This window comes from Mirounga leonina, unplaced genomic scaffold (assembly GCF_011800145.1).
Source record: "Mirounga leonina isolate KUSES-001 unplaced genomic scaffold, KU_Mleo_1.0 Mir_174, whole genome shotgun sequence".
Lineage (NCBI taxonomy): Eukaryota > Metazoa > Chordata > Mammalia > Carnivora > Phocidae > Mirounga > Mirounga leonina.
This window is the reverse complement of record NW_023270451.1, coordinates 32,242,118-32,267,008: the sequence shown is the minus strand read 5'-3', so window position 1 is coordinate 32,267,008 and position 24,891 is coordinate 32,242,118. Positions and strand designations below refer to the sequence as shown.

At 34.6% G+C, this 24,891-nt stretch overlaps 1 protein-coding gene across 2 annotated transcripts in view; it reads left to right on the top strand.

The window, feature by feature from the left end:
- AGMO (alkylglycerol monooxygenase) overlaps window positions 1-24,891 on the top strand; it is a 331,856-nt gene that overhangs the window by 177,675 nt on the left and 129,290 nt on the right. For both annotated transcript variants that reach the window (XM_035020664.1, XM_035020665.1), the window contains exons 11-12: window positions 719-801; window positions 12,430-12,535. In XM_035020664.1, coding sequence (XP_034876555.1) covers window positions 719-801; window positions 12,430-12,535 — 189 coding nt within the window. The remainder of the gene's footprint in view (window positions 1-718; window positions 802-12,429; window positions 12,536-24,891) is intronic.

Here is a 24,891-nt window from a genome sequence, read left to right as displayed (position 1 = left end):
TTATCTGTAAGGGTGTAGGGACTATAAAAAGAATTGAAGTATATGAAACATATAACATGGAAGCTATGAAATAGTAGATGCTTATTAGTAAATATTATTATTAAATTTTGACATGTAAACAAAATGCATAATTTATAATTATGTTGAAAATATGTTGTTTTGTTACAATAATTTAAAAGATAACTTTTGACATGTACATATGAACCTATAGATTTCACCAAATATGAGTATGTATTTGTACAGTATGTTCCATTTATGTGTTTGCACTCGTAAACACATTCTCCTTTAAATATTTTCCATATTAAAAACAGTTTTGGGTTTGAAACCACAAAGAATTAGTGATATTAAAAATAGCTATTGGAATGTGCTATTTATTCATAAAAATGTAAGTGATTTCTCCATATGTGGGGCCATAGGTGTTTCAAAGAATTATGAAAGTCAAAACTATAAAGGAGAATTTTTAGAAAGAACACTTTAAGCAAAATATCTCTGTGAAAGTGTCTAATTCATTCTCCAAGTGTCTAGCAAGATAATTAAATGACATTAGGAAAACCAAAATATCCTCTGTATATTTATTTAAACTTCTTGAAAAATGTCAGTGACAAATGGTATAATATAAAATAAAATCTGAGGCTGGTTTTCTTGACAGCTTTAAATTCTGATACTCCTTTTAGTAACTCTCCTAAAGAATTTGTTGGTATCTGTCTTTCCCCAACAGGCACTATCACAGGTCACACTCCTTCTGAGAGTTGCCTTCATTATCCTGACATTGACCTCCATTGGATTTCTTCTGGATGAAAGGCAAGAAGTGAAATTATTTCATTTTATGTCATTTTATAATGTTTTAAAAATATATGTGAAACTTAGATATTTATCAAATAGTTCTTATTAAAAATAAAGTTGAAACTATAATTTCACAATATTTTAAATTAAACAGAGTGGCGGTTTCTCTCATTTTTAAAATCAAGCGTGCATTTTAAATATAAGCCTTTTAAATGCAATTTAAGGTTTTCAAGGTTATTAAAGAAAACCTATAAATGTAATGAGTAATTTGGCAAAACATAGACCGTAACTCTGAGTACTTAATAAAATATGAAACATATTTGAGTACTTTTCCTTTGCCATTGAACACTTCACAATATATGCCAGAATGTATGTACTGTGTACTTAAAGTTTATGTCCTTTTCCTCACGCAGCATATTTAAAGAAACGTGTATTAAATACTACCCTAGCCAGAAAATATATTCACCTGCACAATTTTAAAATGCTCTTATGGCAGGAAGTATATAGAAAAATACTTACTATTGCTTAGTATTTATCAATCATTAATATTAATACCAGTACCAATATTTATGCACTTAATGTGTGCCATAGAATATGTTATTAATTCTTACAACAATGCTCTGAGATAAGAATTACTATAAATCCCATTTTGCAGATGAAGAAAGTCAGACAGACAGATAGTAAGAGATAGAACACAACACAAACCCAAGCAATGTGACTCCTGAATTCACATATTATAGAATTTATATTGTAACTTTGTGAAAAACTGCAAAAAAATAAGTCATTCTTAAGATTTTTATCTTTGTTGTAGTATAATTGTTTATCAAGTGGGTAATCAATACCATTCCTTTCAGGAAATTGTACATATAGAAATACAGAAAACGTACATTTAGTTTATATCAATGGTATGTCACTTTCCCAAAGAAAGCTTAATGGATGTTCTGGAATAGCAGCAGATTCTGGAGTTTTATCACCATCAAAATCATCAAGTTAGAAATGAACATACTAGTTAATGGAACTGTTTAGAATATGCACTCACTGTAAACACTTGGTAAAGAATGATGCATCTGATACATTTCACATAAGCATATGTAAACAGTGTGTCGAAATTTAAACTTACTTCCTTCAATACTTTAAAATTTGTGTTTATTATTTATTTTGTTTGGCTCTCTATCCCTACTTTTCTAGACTAGAAATAAAGTACATATTGAGCCATAAAAAGAGAAAATGGAAAAACGAGTCACAGGTCCCAATGAAATAATTACCCAGATCCAGAGAATCAGGATCTCACATTTTAAAGATCACAATTCTACTGGTTGCATACACTTACAAGAAGTAGCAATAAGCTAATAGCAACAGTACAGTCTCATTTTTTTAATGAAGATTTTATTTTGTTTCCATGCATACAGATAAACAGGCCAAAAAGCAGGCTATCGATTTTGTCATAATATATCTTATGGTATATTAAATCAATCTTATTGTGTATAATTAGTTTAAAATCAAAACTGCCTCTGGCCTTATTTGGAAACACATACTAAGATATAGATAAGTCATTCCAATCCAGTGTAGTAGAAGCCAAAAGAGAATGGAATGATGTTTTTAAAGTGCTGAAAGAAAAGTACAACCAACCTATAATATTATATAGCAAAAATAAAGGTGAAGCAAAAGTTACTTATACAGACTTCTACAGCAAGCTTCACATTTGATAGTGAAATGTTGAAAATTTCCTTTTGAAGTTGAAAACGAGTTGGATATGCTTATTATTTAACATTCTGCCACAAATAATCAATGGAGGAAGGAAAGACAAAGAAATAAAAGGCATAAGGATTTGAAAGAAATTAATAGATCAATTATAAAATTAGTTTATATTAATCAATCTAATAAATATAACTAATGAATTAATGAAAAAATCCAAAGAATCTGTTGGAAAATTATTCAAATTAATAGATGAATTTAGGAAAAATTTTAGAGAAATGGCCATCAACTGCATTTTTATGCACTAGCAAATAAAAAACTCTATGCAATTGCATGAAATACATTAAATACTAAGAAAAAGCAATCCTAAAAAATGAGTAGGCTGTGGGAATGTGGCAGCAGATTAAGAGGACCCTAGGCTCGCCTTGTCCCAGAAATAGAAGATAACTATCAAATCATCCTAAATACCCTAGAAATCGACCTGACGTCTGGCAGAACAAACTCCACAAATAAAGGTAGAGAAGAGGCCTCATCGAAGAAAGTAGGCAATGCAAAGATGCAGTTTGGAAGAAAAATGGATGCTGACCTCTGTAGTGGGGAGGGAAATGTGGTGGCAGAGAAGGGTGAGAGACAGACTAGCACACAGGGGAGTGCATGGGGAAAATAAATCCCATAGCAAATGGCTTGGAAAGGAGAGGGGCCAAATTTTGTGCTTTTTCAAGGAAAGGGGCTTAAAGCCTAGACTTCTGAAGATCAGCAAGCTTGGTTCAATGAGAGCCCTGGGGCATTGGGGCTGCTCTTTGGAAAGAAGGCAGGGTAAATAGCCTGCAGACATACAGACTGGAAATAGCAATCTGAAAACTGCCTGAGGCACACAGTGGAGAGGTTATTTGCTCATCTCAGAGCAAGTCCCAGAGAGGCAGCATCTATGGAGAGACCCCTCTGGGAACAAAGGAACTGGCATGTGCCATTTCCCTCTCTTGACTCTCAGCGTAAGCACAGGGCCACCTGTGAGAAGCCAGGACACTGGTTTCCTAACTTACTTACACCAAGCCCCGCCCCCCACCATGCTCTAGTGAACCCCTCTTCCCAGTCTGGGTTGCCTCAGTCCCAGTGCTGTGGGCCCTCTGCACAGAAGCCCAGCCAAAACCCCTACTCATATGGCATCTCCCAACCCGAGAGTTTTGTGAAGTCTCAGTTCTGGCGACAGTGATGACAGGTCTTATCTCCCAAGCACACTAAAGCACACCTAGTTAAAGCGCACCACATTCAGGCTAGGGACCATACACTGCCTATAACAGGCAAAGAAAGCCTCTGTAGATGACTGGCCTGAAGGATAAAGCAGTTAGGACAAAACAGCAGAGCACACACAGCACACATTGGAGACACTTCTGGAAGTGCCAGGCCCTGGGGAACAAGGGACCCTCCATGGCAGGGCACTACAGGACCTCCTCTTTGTAAGGCCATTACCCTGAAGAACAGGAGATATAGCTGACTTTCTTAACACAGAGAAACAGGCACAGAGACTTAGACAAAATGGGAAGACAGAAAAATTTGTCCCAAATGAACAAAAGGACAAGGCCACGGCCAGAGATCTAAGTGAAACAGATACAAATAACATGCCTGATGGGGTATTTAAAGCAATGATCATAAGGATATTCACTGAACCTGAGAAAAGAGTGGAAGACACCAGTGAGACAGAGATTAAAAAAAAGAACCAATCAGAGATGAAGAGTGCAATGAATGAGATTAGGAACAAGCTTGATGCAATGAACAGCAGGCTGGAAGAAGCAGAGGAACAAGACCTAAAAGAGTAATAGAAAATAATCAGGCTAAACAAAAGAGAGAAAAAAGAATTGTGCAAAAGGAGATTAGACTTAGGGAACTCAGTGACTCCATCAAATCCAATAACATTAGCATTATAGGAGACCCAGAAGAGAAAGAAAAGGAGGCAGAAAATGTATTTGAAGAGAAAATATCCGAAAACTTCCCTAATCTGGGAAAGGAAACAGATATCCAGATCCAAGAGGCACAGAGAACTTCCCAAAAAAATCAACAAAAGCAGATCCACACCAAGACATATAATTAAAATGGCAAAATATAGTGATAAAAAAAAATTAAAAGCAACAAGAAAAAAGATAGTTACATACAAACCCATAAAGCTATCAGTGGATTTTTCAGCAGAAACTTTCCAAGCCAGAAGAGAATGGCATGGTATATTCAAAGTGCTGAATGGGAAAAATCTGCAGCTGAGAATAATCTATCCAGAAAGGTTATCATTCAGAATAGAAGGAGAAATAAAGAGTTCTCCGGACAAACAAAAGCTAAAGGAGTTCATGACCACTAAACCAGCCCTGAAAGAAATATTAAAGGGGACTCTTTGAGTGGAAAGGAAAGACCAACAGTGACAGTACTAAGGTAGGAAACACAAAAGTGTTAAAAATGAATATTTTTGTAAAATATCAGTCAAGGACCTCACACACACCCACACACAAAGGATGTAAAATATGACACCAAATACTTAAAACATGGGAAGGAGAAGAGTAAAGAAAGAATGGGTTCAAAGTAAAATGACCATCAACTTAATACAGATTGCTATATGCAAAAGATATTATATACAAACCAAATGGTAACCACAAATCAAAAATCACTAATAAATATGCAAAGAATAAAAAGAAAGAAATCCAAATATATCACTAAAGAAAACTGGCAGACCATTAAATGGACAAGAAAGGATCAGAGAAAATCTTCAGAAATAATCACAAAACAGGTAATAAAATGGCAATAAATATGTATCTATCAGCAATTACTTAAATGTAAATGGACTAAACACTCCCATCAAAAGACATAGAGTGACAAAATAGATTTTTTAAAAAGAGACTTATCTATATGCTGTTTAGAAGAGATTCATTTCAGACCTAAAAACACCTGCAGATTGAAGTGAGGAAATGGAGATATATTTATCATGCAAATGATTGTCAAAAGAAAGCCTGAGTAGCAATACTTATATCAGAGAAAATAGACTTTAAATCAAGACTTTAACAAGAGACAAAGAAGGGCCCTGTATAATAAAAAAAGGGGATAATCCAACAAGATATAACAATTGTAAATACTTATGCACCCAACATGGGAGCCCCCAATACATAAAACAGTTAATAAAGGAATTAGTTGATAAAAATATAATTACAGTAGGGGACCTTAATACCCCACTTACATCAATAGGTCATCTAAGTTGAAAATCAGTTGAAACAGTGCCTTTGAATGACATACTGGACCAGATGGGTTTAACAGATATATTCAGAACATTCCATCCTAAAACAGCAGAATACAGATTCTTTTCAAGTGCACATGGAGCATTCTCCAGAATAGATCACATATTAGGCCATAAAACAAGCCACAATAAATTGAAAAAGATTAAAATCATACCTTTTCTGACCACACCACTATGAAACTAAAAGTCAACCACAAGACAAAACAAAAAAATCTTGCAAGAACACAAATACATGGAGATTAAATAACATGCTACTAGACAATGAATAGATGAACCAGGAAATAAAAGAAGAAATAAAAAAGCACATGGAAAGAAATGAAAATGAAAACATGACGATTTGAAACCTTTGGGATGCAGCAAAAGCAATCCTAAGAGAAAAGTTTATAGCGGTACAGGCTTACCTCAGGTAGCAAGAAAAATCTCAACTAAACAACTTAACCTTACGCTGAAAGGAGCTAGAAAAGGAGCAAGAGACAAAACCTAAAGCCAGAAGAGGGAAGGAAATAATAAAGATTAGACCTAAAATAAATGATCTAGAAACTTAAAAACAGTAGAACAGATCAATGAAACTAGGAGCTGGTTCTTTGAAAAATCAGTAAAATTGATCAACCTTTAGCCAGGCTTATCAAGAAAAAAAGAGAAAGGATTCAAGTAAATAAAATTACAAATGAGAGAGGAGAAATAACAACTAAAACCACAGAAATACAAACAATTATAAAAGAATATTATGAAAAACTATATGCCAACAAATTGGCCAACCTAGAAGAAATGGGTAAATTCCTAGAAACATATAACCTACCAAAACTGAAACAGGAAGAAATAGAAAATTTTAACAGACTGATAACCAGAAAAGAAATTGAATCAGTAATCAAAAAACTTCCACCAAACAAAAGTCCAGGACTAGATGGCTTCTGAGGAGAATTCTACCAAACATTTAAAGAAGAATTAATACCTATTCTTTTCAAACTATTCCAGAAGATAGAGGAAGGAAAACTTCCCAAATCTTGCTATGAGGCCAGCATTACACTGATGCCAAAACCAGATAAAGACCCCACCAAAAAAGAGAACTACAGGCCAATATCTCTGATGAACATAGATTAAAAAATCCTCAACAAAATACTGGAAACTGAATCCAACAATACATTAAAAAGATTGTTCACCAGGATGAAGTGGGTTTTATTCCTAGATTGCAAGAGTGGTTCAATATTCACAAATTGATCAGCAATGATATATCACATCAGTAAGAGAAAGGATAAGAACCATATGATCATTTCAATAGATGCAGAAAAAGAATTTGACAAAGTACAACAACTATTTAAGATAAAAACCCTCAATAAAGTAGGAATAGAGGGAACATACCTCAACATCATTAAGGCCATATACAAAAGACCCATAGCTAATGTAATCCTCAATGGAGCAAAACAGAGCTTTTCATATAAGGTCAGGAATAAGACAAGGATGTATACTCTTACCACTTCTATTCAGTATAGTACTGGAAGTCCTAGCCACAGCAATCAGACAACAAAAATAAATAAAAGGCATCCAAATTGGTAAGGAAGAAGTAAAAGTTTCACTATTTGCGGATGATGTGATCTACTATATAGAAAACCCTAGACTCCACCAAAAAACTTCTGGAACTGATAAACAAATTCAGTAAAGTCACAGGATATAAAATCAATATACAGAAATCTGTTGCATTTCTATACACCAATAATGAAGCAGCAGAAAGAGAAATTAAGAAAACATTTCCATTTACAATTGCATCAAAAATAATAAAGTACCTAGGAATAAACCTAACCAAAGAGGTGAGAGAACTGTATTCTGAAAACTGTAAAAAACTGATGAAAGGAATTGAAGACAACACAAAGAAATGGAAAGATATTCTATGCTCATGGATTGGAAGAACAAATATTGTTCAGATGTCTACTCAAGGGGCTCCTGGGTGGCTCAGTTGGTTAAGCGACTGCCTTCGGCTCAGGTCATGATCCTGGAGTCCCTGGATCGAGTCCCACATCGGGCTCCCTGCTCGGCAGGGAGTCTGCTTCTCCCTCTGACCCTCCCCCCTCTCATATGCTCTCTCTCTCTCATTCTCTCTGTCTCAAATAAATAAATAAAAATCTTTAAAAAAAAAAAAGATGTCTACTCAAAATAGTCTACACATTCACTGCAATCCCTATCAAAATATCAAGAGCTTTTTTTTTTAAAGAACTAGAACAAAAAATCCTAAAATGTATATGGAGCCACAAAAAACCTTGAATAGCCAAAGCACTCTTGAAAAGCAAAGCTGGGGGCATCACAATTCTGGACTTCATGTTATATTACAAAGCTCTAGTGATCAAAACAGTATGGTACTGGCACAAAAGTAGACACATAAATCAATAGAACAGAATAGAAACCCCAGAAATAAGTCCACAATTATGTGGTCAGTTAATCTTCAACAAAGCATGAAAGAATATCCAATGGGAAAAAAACAGTCTGTCTCTTCAATAGATGGTGTTGGAAAAACCGGTCAGCTACATGCAAAAGAATGAAACCGGGACCACTCTCTTACACCATACACCAAAAATAAATTCAAAATAGATTAAAAACCTAAATGCAAGACCTGAAACTATAAAAGTCCTGGAAGAGAACTCAGGTAGTAACTTCTCTGACATCGGCCATAGCAACTTTTTTCTAGCCAGGTCCCTTGAAGTAAGGGAAAAAATAGCAAAAGTAAACTGTTAGGACTACATAAAAATAAAAAGCTTCTGTACACAAATAATTAACAAAACTAAAAGTTACATTATGGAATGGGAGAATGTATTTGCAAATGATATATCCAATAAAGGGTTAGTATCCAAAATACATAAAGAACTTATAAAACTCAGCACCCAAGAAACAAATAATCCAATTAAAAAATGGGCAGAAGACATGAACAGATATTTCTCCAAAGACATCCAGATACCCAACAGACACATGAAAAGGTGCTTATCATCACTTACAATCAGGGAAATGCAAATCAAAACTACAATGTGATACCACCTCGTACCTCTCAGAGTGGCTAAATTCAACAATACAAGAAACAACAGGTGTTGTTGAGGATGTGAGAAAAAGGAACCCTCCTGCATTGTTGATGGAATGCAAACTGGTGCTGCCACTGTGAAAAACAGTAATCGCACTACTAGGTATTTAACCAAAGAATACAAAAACACTAATTCAGAGAGATACATGCACTCTTATGTTTATAGCAGCATTATTTACAACAGCCAAGATAATGGAAGGAGCTCAAGAAGTGTCCATTGATTGATGAATGGATAAGGAAGATGAGATATATATATAAAATTTATAATATGTAGTTTATATATAATGTATAATATATCACTACGTTGTATTGTGTCTATATACACATATATATATAGTGGAATATTATTCCACCATAAAAAAGAATGAAATCTTGCATTTGCAATGACATGGATGGAGCTAGAGAATATAATGCTAAGTGAAATAAAGCAATCATAGAAAGACAAATACCATATAATTTCACTCTTGTGTGGAATTAAGAAACAAAACAAATGAGCAAAGGGAAAAGAAGAGAGAGGAAGAGAGTTAAACCAAGAAACAGACTCTTAACTATAGAGAACAACAGATGGTTACCAGAGGGGAGTGGGGGAGGATGGGTGAAACAGGTGATGGAGATTAAGGAGCGCACTTGTGATAATCCCCAGGTCATGTATGGAATTGTCAAATCACGACATCCTACCCATGAAACTAATACAACACTGTATGTTAACTAACTTGAAACTAAAATAAAAACTTAAATGAGTAAAAAATCTCTTTAAAACACTATCAAACTGGGGCGCCTGGGTGGCTCAGTTGTTAAGTGGCTGCCTTCCGCTCAGGTCATGGTCCCAGGGTCCTGGGATGGAGCCCCGCATCAGGCTCCCTGCTCGGTGGGGAGCCTGCTTCTCCCTCTCTCACTCCCCCTGCTTGTGTTCCCTCTCTCGCTGTGTCTCTGTCAAATAAATAAAATCTTAAAAAAAAAAAAACTATCAAACTATTGAAATATGAAAAATAATGAAAGAACTAAATAAATGGAGAGATAACTTTATTCATAAATTAGAAAGCTTAGTATTATAAAGATTATAATTTCTCACCAAATTGATTTACATATTTAATACAGTTGGAATTAAAATTGTAAAAGATTTCTTCCTGGAATTTGGCAGCCTCTCTCCAAGATATATGTATGTGGAAATGCAAAGGATCTATAATAGCCAACACAGTCTTGAGGTTAAAAAAAAAAAATGGCAGTAGTTGCTCTACTGGCTGTCAAGATTTATTATCAAGCTACAGGAATTAGACATGCTTTATTGGCACAAAGATTAGAACAGAGAACCTAGAAACAGATCTATGCATATATATACATATATATATATATATATATATACTTGATTTGTGACAAAGGTGTCCCTGCAGAGCTGTGTGAAAAGGCTGTCTTTTCAATAAATGGTCTTGGAAACATTTGATTTCCACATAGGAATAGGAAAAATTAACTTGACAAATATTTCACACCGTAAAAAGTTAATTCTGGGGTCAAGGGCTTGTAGATTTAAAAGTGAATGGAAAACTAATAGAGATTCCAGCAAATAGCATAGTAACATATCTCTATAACCTTAGAGTAGGTAAAAATATTAAATGGTACACAAAAATCCCTAATCATAAAGATAAAATTGATTAATTAGACTATAATAACATTAAGGAAATCAATTCTTCAATAATTAACTCTCATTAAGATAGTAAAATATAAAACCTTCAGATAGAAAATGCTATCTGCAAATTTTGTGAGGAGCAAACACCTTTTATCCCAAGTGACTAAAAGTATTGACAAGCCCTATTGATGAAATGCTCACACACTGAAGGGAGAATTTATATTGTGATACCTAATTTGAAAGATTGAAAATTTTACTATTTGAACATATATACCATATTACCTGGTAGTCCAAAGACATGTAAAAGAATGTTCGGACAGCATTTTTCATAATAAACAAATGCTGCCAACAATCCAAATGTCCTTTATGAGGTGAGTGGATGCATGGATATTGGTATATTTACACAGTGGAATGCTCTACAAGAGTGAAAAGAATGAACTGCTGCGACATGCAACATCATAAGTATATCATTAAAACACTAAATGAAAGATGCTAGGTACAAAAAACCGTGTACAATATAATCCCATTTATAAAAAGTAAAAAAAATACAATAATTTTTAAGAATTTATGCTAATGTGGTAAAATATTAACTTAAAAAGGAGAAAAAGGATATTCTTATCATAAAAGGGTAGTGATTCTTTCTTAGGTAGAAGGAATATGGAAATATTGAGGAAGTAAGAGCTACCTTTGGGCGTGCTGATATTGAGTGGTGGTTACAAGGCTGTTTATTTGTTGAAAGTCATCAAACTGTATATTTCTGTTTTAAATATTTCTCTATATGTCTATTTCATTTCACAATATAAAATAATAAAACATAAAGCATAGAACATAATTAATAAAAATCAATTATTTTAAAGTAGAATTTTTTTTTCTGTTGGAAATTACCCAGATACTGATTTTTTTAAAAAACTAGCTTATACTAATTGTATAGCATTATTTGACAAGGTGAACATTTTTAATATTTTTATTCACAGAAAGATAAGTCACATTACTTGAATGCAAACAATCATATACCATTACCCTGTTTTAACTGAGTTTAAAGTACTTGAAAAAGGTGTTCTCTTTTTTTGTATAAAAATGTTATATTCAATTTTAAAGAAACAGTCATAATTAGTAGATGCAGAAGAAATATTTGAGTTAAATATATTACTTTAGATTTTCTTCATGTTTCTCTTAATAGCTCTATATTCTAAATTAACTAAATAATATATCTGTATTATGACATTAATTCAAAATACTTTAATTAGAAAATTCACTTGTCGTAACAATACTATTTATCTGTTACAAAAATATTTATCCAACAGATGTTAGGTGAATATATATGAAGCTTATTTTAAGCTGATAAAATAGCTGTTCATTCCAATTATTACAAGATAATTTATAAATGCTCATCTGTACAGGACATTCAATGTTGTTTCAAATACATAAACCTACTTATTTAACTTAGAGTTTGAATTTTAAGAATACCATTTATACAAAAATATTCATCACAAAATAAATAACAAAGGTCTGTATTTATGCTACCTATCATATTAGGCATAATCACATATTATCCATTTTCCCAATATTTCAGAAATCAACAATTCATGATTTTAGAGTGCTTAACTGTATTAGTCCCCCTTACAAGTCATTTTTTATATGAATGAAGTATAAAGGTATTGAGTGAGTGAAAGGAGCCTCGTTTACTTTAAATCCTAGAAATTTAGTTGTTTAGTATTTTATTTATTAGTTGAAAGTATGCTTCACCCTAACTCATCAAAGCTCAAACTAAGCAATACATTGATAAAGAACAGATTTTCTTTAAAAAGATGCATTTTATTTCTTAGTTTAATGGCTGTTTTCAAACAGCTTCAGAGGCACATGTTCTTCAAATACATTAAAATACTGTGTATTTCTTGAAAATTAAAAGAAATGTGTATCACTGTATCAATTATAACATGTAAACATATGAAGAGCATATTTAAAGCTAATACGTGTTAATGACATTTGTTTCAGACCTAAGGCAGCTGTTCTGGAAACTTTCCGTTGCTTGGTATTCCTCATGTTGTATCGATCTGGTCATCTGAAGCCTTTCATTCCTTCTTTGTCATTTGCCTTTGAGGTAAGACATTTGTTTTAGGAGGCTATCGCATGATTATACATCTATTGTGTATTTAATCCATTCATTCAACAATGTTTTTGTCTATTTTGTGACTAGTACTTGTGGCAAACATACTCATTCATGTACTTACCATACCGTATTAATTGTGTCACCTGGAGCTAGTTGATATTGTTGAGTTTCAGCTTTTTGGTCTTTAGATTTGGATTGGTACCATTGACTTCATAGAATTGTTGGACAAGTTATATCGCCTAACGTTTATAAAGAAAAAGTAGTCCACATGGTTGGTTTTCAGCAGGAAAAAAAATTACAGAAAGTTATTGGCAGAGACTCTTCCATTTAAGATTTTTCTCTTTAGGCTTTTAAGGTAAAGATTTGATTAAAATGTCATATCAATTACCCACAAGAGATGATGATTCTATAGAAATAAAACCATTGATGTCATTGAGATTTTTCTACAACTGAAAAATATAAGTTAAAATTTGACCTGTGATGATTAAAACTTATCTTCTAAGAACTTCCAAAAATTGGGGGGTATATATTTATTATCTCAGATCTTAGACAACTGTTAAAAAAATTTTATCCTCATCACTAAACTTTTAATGGACAAGGTTTTATTCTTTTAAATTAAGGGTTATTTTAACTTTGGTGCTGAGCAGCCTACTAACATGCCCAGAATATGCAATATGTAACCTTTTTAAAACATGAAACATAAAAAAACCTTCCGCCAGCATCAATGGAAAGACTAAAATAGGCACTTTATAATTTAGTAATGATAGTAAATTGGAGCAAACTCTTTGGAAAACAATTTGGTACTACCATACAAGGCATATAAGTCTAAAAATGAGGGAGGAGAGATGTATATGTATAAATGTATATATTATATACATGTAAATATATCTGGAAAGATAAATAAGAATTTAACATATGGTTGCCTATGGAAAGGCAAATTGTGTGAGTAGGAGAAAGAACATGGGGAAGATTTTCTTAACATTAATATTCTTTACTACCTTTACATTTCTGCACCACCTGAATATATTTCTTTAAAAGTTGTGTAAATTTAAGAAATGAGGCATAAAATGTTAGTATCAGGATACTAGATATCATCCATCTAATACATTTTGCATTTAAATAGGTACTAAATAAAGTTTATATGATGGGTTCTTACATTGTTTCTTGAGATTACAACCTAAAAACAAAATGAAGAAACATAAATTACACATATTTAATGAAATTTGGAAATACACATGCCAAAAAAATAAAATATTAAAATCAAGGAGTAGCATTCTCATACTCTAATGGGGGAAGATATTGTAATTACAGGTATGAAAGAAAATAATTCCAATTAATGAATCTACTCTTGGGTATACTATGGTAGTTTATCTTCAGTGATCCAGAGTAGAGAAATGGGTTAAGGTAGCCATGGTATAAACAAACGGGAATGTAGGATTGTAGAACCATATTGAATTTGGGGTTCTTTGATGATGGGATAGTGGAGAGCAGTGTAGTGTGTCTGACTTTTGAACGTGATGAATTCTAGTGGTGAGATGCTGTCCATTTACTAATTTTAGTCAGTAGGAGAATGTGAGCGGCTAATACTTGAGCTTTGAAGCCACATTGCCTGAATTTGATTTCTTTTTTTTTTTTAAAGATTTTATTTATTTATTTGAGAGAGAATGAGAGAGAGCACGTGAGAGGGGGGAGGGTCAGAGGGAGAAGCAGACTCCCTGCTGAGCAGAGAGCCCGATGCGGGACTCGGTCGCGGGACTCCAGGATCATGACCTGAGCTGAAGGCAGTCACCCAACCAACTGAGCCACCCAGGCACCCCAGCAATTATAAAAATTTGTTTTTATAATATTAGAAGAAATGGTCAAATTTTTAAATCTTAAACAAGGACACTTTAGGGTACAGAATGGAGAGATCATGCAGGAAAATAGTCAATTACATTTTTTTAAAGATTTTGACAGAGAGAGAGACAGCGAGAGAGGGAACATAAGCAGGGGGAGTGGGAGAGGGAGAAGCAGGCTTCCCGCGGAGCAGGGAGCCCGATGCGGGACTCGATCCCGGGACTCCAGGATCATGACCTGAGCCGAAGGCAGTCGCTTAACCAACTGAGCCACCCAGGCGCCCCTGAATTTGATTTCTAACTCAGAAACTTACTAGTATTTGTCAGCTTAAATATTCTTTGTCTTGCATTCTTTGTCTATAAATGGATGAAGTAATAAGGTCTGTCTAATAGAAATTTGAGGATTAAAGGAGAATCTGTGTAAGAGATTTAGCATAGTGCTTAACATACAGTACATGCTCAATAAATATTAGATGCTATTATTATTATCATTTTATATGAAATGAAAGATCCCTTGGAATAATACTTAGGTTTGCCTCAGGATCCAAAAGTCAAGTATGGGAACAACTGAGTAGAGGAGCAGATAATGTTGAACCTAAAAGTCATGCTTAAGAATTCTTAGTCTAATGCTGACTCTATGACATGAGACTCTGTGCCTCAGGTTGTTTACCTGTAAAATAGGTCTGATGAGAGTTGACATGCACTGAGATTTTACTATGTTCTAAATGCCCTACTCCTATTACTTCATTTAATCTTCATATCAGTGTAATGGGGTATAGCTACTATTATTATTTTTATAACAAAAAATTGAGTTACAGAGAGGTTGAAAACTTGTCTGAATTAACGTAACTAATAAGTGAACAAGTCAGGATACAAATTCAGACAGTCTGACACTGTAACTCTTAATTACCTAGCAACATTTTCTTCCATGTAATGATAGCAATACTTAGCCACCTCAAGGAATTTAGATAAAAAAAATACAGATGCAATGTAGCAAAAGTACTTTGAAAAACGTGAAGACCAAAAAAAAAAAAAAAAAGGTCTTATCAATTTGACTGCAAAAATGTTTTGAAAAGACTAATGGCTTCAATAACTTACCTCTGAATTATCTTTAGTTCATGATTCAAGGGAGGGAAGACACAATGGCAAAACCTTTCAGGCTGCTCACCTACAGAACCTGTTCCTGTCCATGTAAGCACACAGACGGCTGATTCTTCAAGACTAAACATTGACTGTGATTTGCCAAGAAAACATTGCCTTAATATGGTGTGTTAATACTATCTATTTACATGGTTTGGTGCAAAAATTTAATGACACAAAAGGTAGGACATAGGAAGCACCTGATACATTTTAGTTACTATCCTTGTTCATATTACTATTAGTACTCTATATTATAATTAAAATATTGCTGCTATTATTATTAAAGTATTATCATTATCATTATTATTAACCATTGAATTTCCATTGGTAAAACTCAACAAGTCTTCTCTGACCAGAGGTCAAGTCTTCTCTGACCAGAGGTCAAGACTGGGCAAGTATTTCATTATCAACATTTTACTTGTGAAGCAGCCTTTTCTTCCACTTCTTTTTTGAGTTCAAGAAAAATGTAAATTACTAGTTATCAATTCTTATGTTCTTTAAATTCAAAATTTAAAAAAAAACTAGTTATCAGTTCTTATATTCTTAATCCTGAATTTCATATTTGTGTTTTCCTCACATTAGAACTTTATGTAAATTTTTACTATTTATTGTAGTATTAATAGAACTAATTCTTTGCCCCAAATGAGGAGAGAAACCTAATAAATGGCCTCCGTGACTACATTCAGTAGGAATCAGGGGTGATTGTATTATAAGGACACAATGTTCTCATCATTTTTCTTTGAAGCTATCATTAAAATCAGTGTCATTGAAGCAGTTAATCCCTTCTTTTATAAATTAATGTTGTATATATTGGCAACATCAGCTTGCAGCCCTGTGACTCTTCTCTATTTACCTAGAAGGCTGGTTGGAAGTTTTTCTGTTATATGCTTCATTATGTAAGTCAGATGCCGTAGATTTGCACGGTAACTATCCTTCCACACTAGGCATGTACTGCTGGCTACACCCACAGCTTTAAACACATACACACAAGCACACACAGGATGGAAAATTGGCCATAAAGTTTTACTTAGATTATAAAACAGCTCTTAGGTAATTACAATTCTGAGTCAGAAGTACAAAGCAGATTTTAAATTTGATCCTGTGACCTGTATGTGGAAGATATATTCCCTTTAGCTTCTATCTATAAGAATATGAAGCAAGGGAGTGGTGCTCGGACTATTTATAAATAGAATTAACTGCTATAGAAATGCATAGTTGTTTATTTAGTGTATGCAGTGGTTAGTCCATACCCTTTCATATTTCTTTAGCTAGGTCAGTTAATATTTTGACCACCAATTCCTATGCCTCTTTTTAAAAAGATTGATTTTATTTATTTATGTATGTGTGTATTTATTTATTTATTTATTTAGAGAGCGTGAGTGGGAGGGGGTTGTGGTGCAGAGAGAGAGGGAGAGAGAATCTCAAGCAGACTCCACGCTGAACAGGGAGCCTGACATGGGACTCCATCCCGTGGCCCTGGGACTATGACCTAAGCCGAATGATCATGACCTGAGCTGAAGGCAGATGCTTAACCATCTGAGCCACCCAGGTACCCCTCATTCACAGGAAATTTGACAGAAAAACAATCCCTTCATTCTTTTGTTCATTCATTTCTCACTAACATACAGCACAGACGTTTTTTTTCCTACTAGCTCATGTGTAATTTGTTCTAAGATGTGCCTATGAAACTGTGGTTGATTTATTTTTTTCTTACATCAGTAGCTTTAAAAATATCTAATCTGATGAGCCTTTAAAGGGAAGATAGCAAAATCAAAAATAAATAGCTATTTTTGATAAGTATACATGTATATAAGAGAATGGGAAATACTTATTTACAGATATTTTGATCCTATATGTATTTTGTTTCATATAACTTTTTATTTAACTGAGGAGACAGTTAAGGTACTGGAGAAAGTATTGGCTTTGAAGTCACACAAATCTAAGTGTCATTCCCAGCTCTGTCAATTGGTTGTGTGGTCTTCAGGAAGTTATCTAAAATAACCACAGCTTAGCTCCCTAGCTTTTTGCCTCAGCAAAAAGAAGAATAAAAATCCCCCAGAGATTGTTTTGATATTCAAAGGACTAAAGGAGATAGAATGTAGCATAATACCTGGTATGTAAGTAGTGAGAATTATTCATAATAATTATATCCATATATATTATAAACACACATACATACACAAGCTACACATACACATTTAAAATAATGTTTTTAAAACTAGGACGTTTAAAGCAATGAAAATATGAACCTGAAAATACCTGCTTACTAGTGGCCAAATAATTTGAGTTGATTCCAAAAGAACTTTTGGAATTTGAAGAATGGCTTTAAAATCTGATTTATAGATTTTAGTTTAGTTATGTCATTAAAACATCACTCCTAAAGGGTCAACCAACTTGTATCTGCTGAAGATGTGCACAAGAGCTGGGTAGAATTTGGACAGGAAGAATTTGGGAGGAAGGTGGAGAGCACTTGACTTAAGGGAGAGTACAATGAAAAGTCCAGAATCAGGGGAGACCATGGACGGACTGCTTAAGTGATGAAGGGAGCCTAGTAACAATAGCCCAAAGTGTGGATCCTGATAGGAGGTAAATAAATGCCCATGCAAGACAGAACCAGCTTGCCTAATGCTTTCAGTGGTAGGTAGAAACGTTTATTCCACATTACTGGAACACCAGCTCCAGTAAAAACAGAGCAAAAGCCCTGTCTTTGTGGAGATTAGCTTTTAATCAGTGTATTAGTTTTTGATTGCTGTGTAACAAATTACCACAAATTTAGTGACTTAAAACAACACACATTTATTATCTAACAGTTCCCACGGGTCAGGAGGTCAGGCACAGTTTTGCTCAAAACTCCGTTCAGTGTCTCCAGAGGCCGCATTTAAGGTAAGTCTTGGCCAGATTGTGTTCTCATCTGGAGGCTCAACGACGGAAAAATCCACTTCCGAGCTCATTCACGTTGTTGACAGAACTCATTTCCTTGCAGCTGTATGACTTAGGGCCCCAGCTTTTTGCTGGCGTTTGAGTGGAGGCTGCTCTCAGGTGCTAGAGGCTGCCTGCAGGTCCACCCCACGTGGACAGCCTCAACATGGCTGCTCACTTCATCAAACCCGCAAGAACTTTGCTTTAGGGCTCAACTGCTCCTCTTAATTGCTTTTAGCTGATTAAGCTAGGCTCCTCCAGGAGAATCTCCTGTTTTATCAAATGAAAAACAACTGATTTAGGATCCTAATTACAGCTGCAAAATCCCTTCATCTGTGCCATATTCTGTTGGCTAGAAGCGAGTCATAGGCGTCACCCACACTCCAGGGGAAGGGATTGTACAGGCTAACAGGTCATAAGGGCAAGGGTGGGGATCATGTGGCCACCCTAGTTTCTGTCTGCCACAGTTGGGGAAAATGCACACAATAACTCAGACAAATACTTACATACATAGCCATATATGTTTATACTCACATACATAGCTTAGCAGGTCATTATTAAAAAATAAATCAGGGATGGAGGAGGCAAAATTTTTTAGAACATGGTACCTGAGGAAGGCTGGTGGCATTTCAGTTAAGACCTGATGTGAGGGCAAAAACCATATGGATTCCAGAAGAAGAGCAGGTAAAGGCAATATCAAGTGCAAAGGTGCCGAGGCAGGTTGTCCTATTATGGACGTGAACACTGCACATGTTTGCAATTGAGTAAGCAAGAGGGAAAGTGGTAGAAAATACAGTCAGAGCAGTAATGGGGGTCAGACCACGTAAGCCCTTTTGGTCATTGTAATCACCTATTTTACTCCAGGTAAAATGACCCCCCTGGAGAGTTGAAGCAGAGGATGTGTATGAACTGACTTACATTTTAAGATCACTTTGATGGCTGAGTTGAGGACAATGAAAGGGGGGTAGGAAGAGGATGTGAGGACACCAGTTAGGACACTATTGTAAGCATGAAGGTGAGAGAAGTGAGTGTCCTAGAGAACATGAGAAGTTGTCAGATTCAGGAAGCAATCTTAAAGTAGGAAAGGCAAGATTTGCTCACAGGTCAGATGAGAAAATGGGGGGGACAAAAAAAACAAGAGTTGAGAATGACTATGATGGTTTTGGTCTGAGAAAATAAAAGAATGCAGTTACCATGAACTAAGATGGGAAGAATCTAAGAGGAAAAGTTAAAAGTGGTAGTAGATCTCCAAGTTCAATTTTATTTGATGGGATTGTGTTTATTGATTTCATAGTTATCTTCTTGCTGATAGAGTTCTTAATCTGTTTTGCACAAACAATTCAATGCAGAGAAGGTAGATGGGAAGAAAATACATTGACATTTTATTAGTGGTCGTGTTTATGTGTTGTGACTTGAATTTTTTTCTTTGTGATTACTGCATTTTTTAATGAACATACATTACCTTTAATCCTATATCATGAAGTCTTTTTTTTTTTTCAGCCAAATTTACCTACTCAGAGTTTTGTAATAGGAGTTAAGATGAAATATATAAAAGATATGTCTGGACAACCAGAGAGAAGTCAGAGCTTCAGTTAAAGACACTTGAATGCTGTTGGCAATGCCAGGGAGCAGCACAACATGGATGGGAGGTGCTCCCACCAGCTGTGTTATCAGAGTCCCGGGGCTGCTATCTATATGAGGTGTCACTGTAAAACTGAAATCATGTCATGAAACCATGATATTTTTTAATTGACTAATTTTTTAGACCAATTTAAGTTTTCCAGCAAAACTGAGGGGAAGGTAGAGATTTCCCATCTACCCCTTGCCCCGACACATGCACAGCCTCTTTCATTATCAACATTCCCCACCAGAATAGTGCATTTGTTACAACAGATGAACCTAGGTTGACACATCAGAGCCACCCAAAGTCCATAATTTACCTTATGGCTCTCTATTGGTGTTGACAATTTATGGTTTGGACAAATGTATAGTAACAAGAATCCATTGTTATAGGATCATACAGAGTATTTCCATTGCCCTAAAACTCCTCTGTGCTCTGCCTTGTCATCCCTCCCTGTGCTCCTCAATCCCTGATAACCACTGATCTTTATACTGTGTCCATAGTTCTGCCTTTGGTCATATAGTTGGAATCAGACAGTGTGAAATATTTTCAGATTGTCTTCTTTCACTAAGTAATATGCATTTAAGTTTTCTTCATGTCTTTTCATGGATTCATAGCTCTTTGTATGTGTGTCTGCTGAACAATTTTCCATTGTTTGGATGTACCACAGTTTATTTATTCATTCACCTACTAAAGGACATTTTGGTTCCTTCCAAGTTTTGGCAATTATGAATAACGATGCTATAAATATCCCTGTGCAGGTTTTTGTGTGGACATAAGTTTTCAGTTCCTTTGGGTAGACATGAAGGAGCACAATTGCTGGATCATATGGTAAGGGTATGTTTAGTTTTGTCAGAAATCTCCAAACTGTCTTCCAAAATGGCTGTACCATTTTGCATCCCTGAATTAAAGTTTCTTTTGCTTCATATCCTCACCAGCATTTGCTGTTAACAGTGTTCCAGATTTTGGCCATTCTAATAGGTGTTTAGTGATATCTCATTGTTTTAATTTGCATTTCCCTGTGACATATGATATAGAGCATCTTTTTGTATGATTGTATGTTCTTTGGTGAGGTGTCAGTTAAGATCTTTGGCCCATTTTTTAAAGTTTTGTTGTTTTTTTTGTTGTTGTTGAGGGTTTGTTTTTTTTTATTACGTTCAGTTAGCCACTGTATAGTACATAGTTAGTTTTTGATGTAATGTTCAATGATTCATTAGTTAAGTATAACACCCAGTGCTCATTACAACACTATTGTTGAGTTTTAAAAGTTCTTTGTATATTTTAGATGACTGTTCTTCATCAGATGTGTCTTTCGGAAACCTTTTCTCCCAGCCTGTAGCTTGTCTTCTCATCCTCTTGACATTGTCTTTTGCATAGCAGAAGTTTTTAATTTTAAAAATTCAGCTTATAAATTCTTTGATGGAGTGTGTCTTTGGTGTTGTATCTGAAAAAGCAATGCCATACCCAAGATCATCTATGTTCTTTCCTATGTTATCTTCTAGGAGTTTTATAGTTTTTCATTTTTAAATTAAATATGTGATTATTGAGTAAATTTTTGTAGAGTATAATGTCTGTGTCAGATTCATTTGTGTGTGTATGTCCATTTCTTTAAGCACCTTTCTTTGAAAAGACTATCTTTGCTCCATTGCATTGTCCTTGTTCCCTTGTCACAGATCATTTGACTATATTTATGTGGGTCAATTTCCTCACTCTCTATTCTGTCCCATTGATATAATTGCCTATTCTTTCATGAATACCACACTGCCTTGATCATCATTGCTTTCCAGTAAGTCTTAAAGTCAGGTAGTGTTAGTCCACCAACATTGTCCTCCTCCTTCAATATTGTGTTGGCTATTCTGGGTCTTTTGCCTTTTCCTGTAAACTAGAATCAGTTTGTCAATATCACAAATTAACTTGCTGGGATTTTGTTGGTGATTGCATTGAATCTAATTGAAATAACTGACATCTTGACAATATTGAGTCTTCCTATACGTGAATGCAGAGTATCTTTCCATTTATTCTGGTTTTTTTTTTTTTTTTTTAAGATTACTTATTTGAGAGAGAGAGAGAGAGTACGGGGAGGGAGGGGCTGAGGGAGAGAGAGAATCTCAAGCACACTCCCGCTGGGTGAGGAGCCCCACGTGGGGCTCTATCTCACAACCCTGAGATCATGACCTGAGCCAAAGTCCAGAGTTGGATGCTTAACTGACTGAGCCACCCAGGCACCCCCTCCATTTATTTCATTTTTTATTTCATTCTTGGAGTTTTGTAATTTTCCTCATACAGAACTTGTATATACAGTATTTTGTTAGATTTATTGCCTGGGTAATTTTTTTTTAGTTTTAATGTAAATTGCGTTACACTTTTATTTTCAAATTCCACTGGTTCATTCCTGGTGTGTAGGAAAGTGATTGACTTTTTATATCAACCCTGTACCCTGCAACCTTATCCTAATCACTTATTAGTCCCAGGAGTTTTTTGTTGATTCTTTCAGATTTTCTACATAATCATGCCATCTGCTTAGCTTAGCAAGAAAGGAACAGAATGAGGAGTTTAGTTGTTGACTTTTTATTTATACATTTATCACTAAAATAATCAGAAAGCTTAAGTTAAACTATATCCATATATAAGCTTTTTCGCTATATCATCATTTATTTAAAAATTTTTACCAATAAATATCATAGGTAATTTTAGTTTACAAGTGCTACAGGTAGTATTCCAAGTGGTTTATAAATATAATTTCCTTAAATACTCATAGCAACTTTATAATGTAGATGCTACTATATGTCACATTTAACAGATGAGGAAATTGACAAGTAATTTGCCCAAGGCCACAATCCTGTATGTAGGAAAGACAGGATTCAAACCCAGACAGTCTGGAACCTGCGCCTTTAACATGCTATACTGTGAATCATGCCTTGAATTGTTTAGCTACTGTTATGTGTCAATGTTGGCATTCTTTTTTTTTTTTTTTTAGTCTGGATTCATTTAGTTACAAGTGCTAGAAAACTCAATAAACACTGGCTAAGAACAAAAGTGAAAATACTGATTTATGTTCGATGTTGGCATTCTTCAGGGCCTGGTCCTGGATCCTGCTTTCTTCTCTATCCACCCTCACACATTTCTATTTCTTTAAACACCGTGGATGTGGTGATGACTCCCAAAATTTTATCCCCAGACCAGAACTCTAACCTCAGCTGTAAACTCACACATCCTGTTACCTATTTAAGATCTTCTCCTGAATGATGTAGACACATCAGACAACTGCATACACAAAGGGGAGCTCTTAATGCTTTCTCCTACCTATCCTGTTCCATCTCGGTAGATTTACATCTTAGTAAATAGGCACCACAGACACTTTCACTTATTTCATGTATCTAGGAATCATTCTTGTTTTACCTTCTCTTTTGCCACCCACTCAACAACTTCTGTGGCTTCTACTCCAAGATACTTCTTAGACTTCATCCCCATTGTCACCATCCTAACTGAAAGCATCAGCATATCTTGTTAGGTCTGATACAGTATATTCCTAAATATTCATTCGCCTTACTCTATTCTTGATACTTTCCAACACATTTTATATGTATAACATGATCAAGTTTAATTTAAACTGCTGAATAGCTTTAGATGGCACTTAGGATAAAATCCAAACCCTTTCCCATAACCTATAGGGCCCTCAGTGAAACATTCATAGACATACTCAGTTGTCACTACTGGCTCATTCCTCAGTCTTGGAAGTTAAGCTAATGAAAAGAATACGTGGATAAATAAAATTATGGCTCTAACATACAGCAGCTTACTTTATTTCTAATAGAATCATGAGAAAGATCATGTAACTTTTTCATTGGCATAGTTAGGGATTTCTTGGAAGAAACCTACTTCAACAGAAAAGAAAAAAAAAACAACTATGATGTATCTGCAGGTCATTTTGATTCAATATTTTTCTTTAATTACCTCATCTTTTAAAATTTAAATACACTTATTTTAAATGGAAAATTTTTCACTATAGTAATAGAAAACCCTAAAGTTAAAAATACCCAGAAATAGAAATACCCAGTTTAAAAGGTCATAAGTTTTTGAAATAAAAATACTAGTAAAAATAATAATCCTAACTCACAAAAGTCATATCTGAAAATTAAATCCCTATAAAAATGGCATTAAATGTGATTATTCAGCAACATAGGGATGTTTAGCTTTAATGTAATTGTCAGAGTCACTTCTAGCATTCACATTTCCATCCTAACTCCTGTTTTATTTTAAATGTGTATATCCCCAAAGATTCATTTGAATAAGGTCAAAACAAACAAGCGAAATTAAGATAAGTAAAAAAAAAAAAAAAAAAAAAAAACTTTGTACCTGAAACTAATGTTACACTCTATATTAACTAACTGGAATTTATTTATTTATTTATTTATTTAAAATATTTTATTTATTTATTTGACAGAGAGAGAAAGACACAGAGAGAGAGGAAACACAAGCAGGGGGAGTGGGAGAGGGAGAGGGAGAAGCAGGCTTCCCGCGGAGCAGAGAGCCCGATGTGGGGCTTGATCCCAGGACCCTGGGAACATGACCTGAGCCGAAGGCAGACGCTTAACGACTGAGCCACCCAGGCGCCCAACTAACTGGAATTTAAATAAAAACTTGAAACTAAAAATAAAATAAAAAATAAATAAATCACATGATCAATCAAAAAAAAAAATTAAGATAAGTAACAACCTGAAAACTCACAGAGATGTACTTTTGTTGTCTCACAGGCCCTGATTGTGGGTCCTGGAGATCAACCTTGAGGACACATTCGGTGTCAGAAGATACATATACTTGAGTTCCCCAAG